Source organism: Oncorhynchus gorbuscha, linkage group LG23 (genome assembly GCF_021184085.1).
Source record: "Oncorhynchus gorbuscha isolate QuinsamMale2020 ecotype Even-year linkage group LG23, OgorEven_v1.0, whole genome shotgun sequence".
Taxonomy (NCBI): Eukaryota; Metazoa; Chordata; class Actinopteri; order Salmoniformes; family Salmonidae; genus Oncorhynchus; species Oncorhynchus gorbuscha.
This window is the reverse complement of record NC_060195.1, coordinates 25,862,390-25,868,389: the sequence shown is the minus strand read 5'-3', so window position 1 is coordinate 25,868,389 and position 6,000 is coordinate 25,862,390. Positions and strand designations below refer to the sequence as shown.

The window sequence follows — 6,000 nt, the reverse complement described above, 5'->3', positions numbered from 1 at the left end:
GAGAAAGGGAGGAATGGGGAGAAGTAGAGTGTGGGAAGAGGAAAGGGGGAGAAAGGGAGGAATGGGGAGAAGTAGAGTGTGGGAAGAGGAAAGGGGGAGAAAGGGAGGAATGGGGAGAAGTAGAGTGTGGGAAGAGGAAAGGGGGTGAAGTAGAGTGTGGGAAGAGGAAAGGGGGAGAAGGGAGAGGGGAGAAGTGGGAAGAGGAAAGGGGGAAGAAGTAGAGTGTGGGAAGAGGAAAGGGGGAAGAAGTAGAGTGTGGGAAGAGGAAAGGGGGAAAGGGGGAGAAGTAGAGTGTGGGAAGAGGAAAGGGGGAGAAAGGGAGGAATGGGGAGAAGTAGAGTGTGGGAAGAGGAAAGGGGGAGAAAGGGAGGAATGGGGAGAAGTAGAGTGTGGGAATAGGAAAGGGGGAGAAGTAGAGTGTGGGAAGAGGAAAGGGGGAGAAGTAGAGTGTGGGAAGAGGAAAGGGGGGAGAAGTAGAGTGTGGGAAGAGGAAAGGGGGGAGAAGTAGAGTGTGGGAAGAGGAAAGAGGGGAGAAAGGGAGGAATGGGGAGAAGTAGTGTGGATGGAGGCAGAGAGAGGAGTCCAGGATGTCATACATAGCATCTCAATTTGCTCTTAACTGAACATAATGTAAATTGATTATCTGCTCAGTGTGTTAAACAAGTCTCCTCTGTGGAGCTTTATCAGAGAGCAAGGAAGAAGAGTCTTATAGCCAATGTCTGATGCAGATGCTGGCCCCGCCTAATTCAAGGCTACTCAGGCTTGTCTATGGTGTTGACAGAAATTATAATATTTTCTGTTTAAGTCTGCTTTTAATCTGAATGTGTAACCTGATATGATATTAAAATTATATTTCCTAGTTATTACAAAATAGGCCATCATCAACCACCAATGCAAAGTTCAGATTTGACTAGATCCATAAATGTTGTGTTAGTTGTGGTTGTAGCTGTCAGAGAACATGTAAGCTATTGTCTGAAATACAACAATTCAATGGGGAAAGAGGGTTAGTTTAAAATGTAATTATTGGTCCATTTTAACACCAGATGAGGGCACTGCAGCTGCAAAATGACAGTAAGCCAGAGACTGCTCAGTGAAGACTGGATGAGAGTGGTGTGAGTGCTTCACAAGTCTAAACTGTAACTAAAGTATTGAAAGTGAGTTCTTGGCCACTTTCTTACAACAATTTCAATTTAGTTGAGATACAGGCCTATTGCTATTGATATAAGTCATTGAAGGAATTGCTTTTTATGGTCAGAATACTTGATAAAGCCTGGGTCAGCAAAATGAGAAAGTAGGCAACCATTCTTTGTTTCATTGCTGCCTTCAACTTAATATAGAGGCTACTGCATAACTATTTTGAAGCGGTGTCCTTGCCGTTGTCACTCAAGTCATTCTAAATGCATTGTCACATCCAGTTCTATTTTAACAACACCCTGCTACTAGAAGTTCTCAATGAAGATTCACAGTATCTGGGCACAAATAGCCTCATTTAAAAGTACACTGGGCTATATCACCTCGTTAGGTCAAATCCACAAATATAACCTTCACTGATCAAGTCCCGTTAGTTGCACATGCACACAAGTGTTGGACCTAAAATGGAAACTTCATGTTTTCCATGTAACTCATCAATTGCAAACTCATTGCTTGTAACTCATTCCAAAATTCCATAGACTTTATTATTTTACTTACTGATCGTAAAGTGCACATGAGGGGCATTAAAAAAAGATAGAATAATAACTTATTTTCTGCTTATAGTGACATCAACGCATTGCGAACCAGTAGGAATCTGAAGTGGTGAATTTGGGGGTTGGAAATAGGTATGAGTTTTCTCGCAGACTGCAGCCTACATTCGCTCCCCTGGAGTTCTGTTTCAAAATGGCATCAATTGGAATGGGACTGTGTGATGCGTACTAGTTGGAGTTACCTCAACAACTGAGAAACTGTTATCACATCTGAAACTTTATGTACTAAACTAATTGTCCATTGGATTTTTTTTTCTTCTATGAAGCATTTGGGATGGTTACTGATGAAGATTGTTATAAGTGAAATGACGTACGCATCTGAAAGAATATGGTTTTGAAATTGCATTTTTTTTTTTTTCATTCTCTAATATTTTTACAGTTTTGTATCAATGGTGAGAAAAAGGCAGAACACGCATTGGACTTTGAATGACCGCAACTCCGCATCGATTTTGTTTGGGAAGGTACTTAACTTTGAGAAACTGTTTTGATCTATTCATATTATTAGGTTCTGGACCTTTTTAGCCTTTAATTAATTTAACTGCAACTATCTTTTATTGCGAGATAGTTGAGTATACCTTTTGGGGATTCCACCTTTTAGAAAAAAAAACATTTAGTGTTTCGTTATTTTCGTTTTAAATACTAGTTTTGCCACGGTGAATACCATGCTACCGAATGTGTATGAGAAGTGGACGGCATATCACTGGGGGATATGGGTTCTAATGTGCGGATTGCTGTGCGCTGCCGTGGTGAATGGATGTCCTCACAAATGCAGTTGCTCTGGATCTCATGTGGATTGCCAGGCTCAAGGCTTCAGGACCGTGCCAAAAGGAATACCTAGGAACGCAGAACGTTTGTAAGTAACACAAACCCCTTCGCGCATCATCACACCACTGCTCTTCTGTCCATTTATATTGTCAGAGGCTAGGTGGTGTATGAGTGGGTAGCCTCATTTAATAATATGCAGAGCCTGTTGATTGTGCATCTGCAGGAACCCCTCTTTATACTTCTATTGATCAATTCTTAACTTGGGACAGGTGGGAGGTGGCAATGCTGCAATACAGTAGGTGGCGTTAATGCACAAAAACATTGGATGCCAGCCGCTGATAAACCCCACAGAAGATGGTAGCTAGCTAGCAAGTACAACTGTAGATTGTGTCCTTTGCCCCGACCTGTCGGGCACTGTTTTCCCGCAGTTCAGTTAACAACGGCGAGGGCAGGTGTTCGGCAACGAATATAGCTGACCCTGTATATAGCTTCCTCGCTTATTTCTTATTACTCCCGTTTTCTTTATTATATACCTGGTTTAATTAGTTATGCTATTTAATTACTTCACTGTTGGTAGAGCTTGCAAGTTAAGCTTGTCACTGTACTTGTGATTTGTGATTGTGACAATAAAACGGCGAACTGTAAACTGTGTTAACATATTAGATATGCCTAGGATTGTCATTGTATGAGTATGTCATGTGCATTGGCACTTTTATGAAATTTACTAGTAGTCTGACCTGTGGCTGTAACCTGTACTTTCTTTCCAGTCCAGTCAGCCTAAGTCCCATTAACCTGAGGACTTACCAGCCTCAAACCCATTAACCTGAAGATTTAGCAGCCTCAGCCCCATTAACCTGAGGATTTAGCAGCCTCAGCCCCATTAACCTGAGGACTTACCAGCCTCGGCCACATTAACCTGAGGACTTACCAGCCTCGGCCACATTAACCTGAGGACTTACCAGCCTCGGCCACATTAACCTGAGAACCTAGCAGCTTCGAACCCATTAACCTGAAGATTTAGCAGCCTCAGCCCCATTAACCTGAGGATTTAGCAGCCTCAGCCCCATTAACCTGAGGGTTTAGCAGCCTCAGCCCCATTAACCTGAGGATTTAGCAGCCGCAGACCCATTAACCTGAGGGTTAATCAGCCTCAGACCCATTAACCTGAGGGTTTAGCAGCCTCAGCCCCATTAACCTGAGGATTTAGCAGCCGCAGACCCATTAACCTGAGGATTTAGCAGCCGCAGACCCATTAACCTGAGGGTTTAGCAGCCTCAGACCCATTAACCTGAGGGTTAATCAGCCTCAGACCCATTAACCTGAGGACTTATCAGCCTCAGACCCATTAACCTGAGGGTTAATCAGCCTCAGACTCATTAACCTGAGGGTTAATCAGCCTCAGACCCATTAACCTGAGGACTTATCAGCCTCAGACCCATTAACCTGAGGACTTATCAGCCTCAGACCCATTAACCTGAGGACTTATCAGCCTCGGACACATTAACCTGAGGACTTACCAGCCTCGGCCACATTAACCTGAGGACTTACCAGCCTCAGACCCATTAACCTGAGGGTTAATCAGCCTCAGACCCATTAACCTGAGGACTTACCAGCCTCGGACACATTAACCTGAGGACTTACCAGCCTCGGACACATTAACCTGAGGACTTACCAGCCTCGGCCACATTAACCTGAGGACTTACCAGCCTCGGCCACATTAACCTGAGGACTTACCAGCCTCGGCCACATTAACCTGAGGACTTACCAGCCTCGGCCACATTAACCTGAGGACTTACCAGCCTCGGCCACATTAACCTGAGGACTTACCAGCCTCGGCCACATTAACCTGAGGACTTACCAGCCTCGGCCACATTAACCTGAGGACTTACCAGCCTCGGCCACATTAACCTGAGGACTTACCAGCCTCGGCCACATTAACCTGAGGACTTACCAGCCTCGGCCACATTAACCTGAGGACTTACCAGCCTCGGCCACATTAACCTGAGGACTTACCAGCCTCGGCCACATTAACCTGAGGACTTACCAGCCTCGGCCACATTAACCTGAGAACCTAGCAGCCTCAAACCCATTAACCTGAAGATTTAGCAGCCTCAGCCACATTAACCTGAGGACTTACCAGCCTCGGCCACATTAACCTGAGGACTTACCAGCCTCGGCCACATTAACCTGAGGACTTACCAGCCTCGGCCACATTAACCTGAGGACTTACCAGCCTCGGCCACATTAACCTGAGAACCTAGCAGCTTCGAACCCATTAACCTGAAGATTTAGCAGCCTCAGCCCCATTAACCTGAGGATTTAGCAGCCTCAGCCCCATTAACCTGAGGGTTTAGCAGCCTCAGCCCCATTAACCTGAGGATTTAGCAGCCGCAGACCCATTAACCTGAGGGTTAATCAGCCTCAGACCCATTAACCTGAGGGTTTAGCAGCCTCAACCTCATTAACCTGAGGATTTAGCAGCCGCAGACCCATTAACCTGAGGATTTAGCAGCCGCAGACCCATTAACCTGAGGGTTTAGCAGCCGCAGACCCATTAACCTGAAGATTTAGCAGCCTCAGCCCCATTAACCTGAGGATTTAGCAGCCTCAGCCCCATTAACCTGAGGACTTACCAGCCTCGGCCACATTAACCTGAGGACTTACCAGCCTCGGCCACATTAACCTGAGGACTTACCAGCCTCGGCCACATTAACCTGAGAACCTAGCAGCTTCGAACCCATTAACCTGAAGATTTAGCAGCCTCAGCCCCATTAACCTGAGGATTTAGCAGCCTCAGCCCCATTAACCTGAGGGTTTAGCAGCCTCAGCCCCATTAACCTGAGGATTTAGCAGCCGCAGACCCATTAACCTGAGGGTTAATCAGCCTCAGACCCATTAACCTGAGGGTTTAGCAGCCTCAGCCCCATTAACCTGAGGATTTAGCAGCCGCAGACCCATTAACCTGAGGATTTAGCAGCCGCAGACCCATTAACCTGAGGGTTTAGCAGCCTCAGACCCATTAACCTGAGGGTTTAGCAGCCTCAGCCCCATTAACCTGAGGATTTAGCAGCCGCAGACCCATTAACCTGAGGATTTAGCAGCCGCAGACCCATTAACCTCAGGGTTTAGCAGCCTCAGACCCATTAACCTGAGGGTTAATCAGCCTCAGACCCATTAACCTGAGGACTTATCAGCCTCAGACCCATTAACCTGAGGGTTAATCAGCCTCAGACTCATTAACCTGAGGGTTAATCAGCCTCAGACCCATTAACCTGAGGACTTATCAGCCTCAGACCCATTAACCTGAGGACTTATCAGCCTCAGACCCATTAACCTGAGGGTTAATCAGCCTCAGACCCATTAACCTGAGGACTTATCAGCCTCAGACCCATTAACCTGAGGACTTATCAGTCTCAGACCCATTAACCTGAGGGTTAATCAGCCTCAGACCCATTAACCTGAGGGTTTATCAGTCTCAGACCCATTAACCTGA

General features: G+C 46.0%; 1 protein-coding gene across 1 annotated transcript in view; it reads left to right on the top strand.

Annotated features, from left to right (window-relative positions):
* Window positions 1-1,883: 1,883 nt before the first annotated feature.
* The window catches only part of LOC124010774 (slit homolog 3 protein-like), a 444,233-nt gene continuing 440,116 nt past the window's right edge, over window positions 1,884-6,000 (top strand). The window contains exons 1-2 of the mRNA XM_046323430.1: window positions 1,884-2,203; window positions 2,386-2,595. Coding sequence (XP_046179386.1) covers window positions 2,169-2,203; window positions 2,386-2,595 — 245 coding nt within the window. The 5' untranslated portion in view covers window positions 1,884-2,168. The remainder of the gene's footprint in view (window positions 2,204-2,385; window positions 2,596-6,000) is intronic.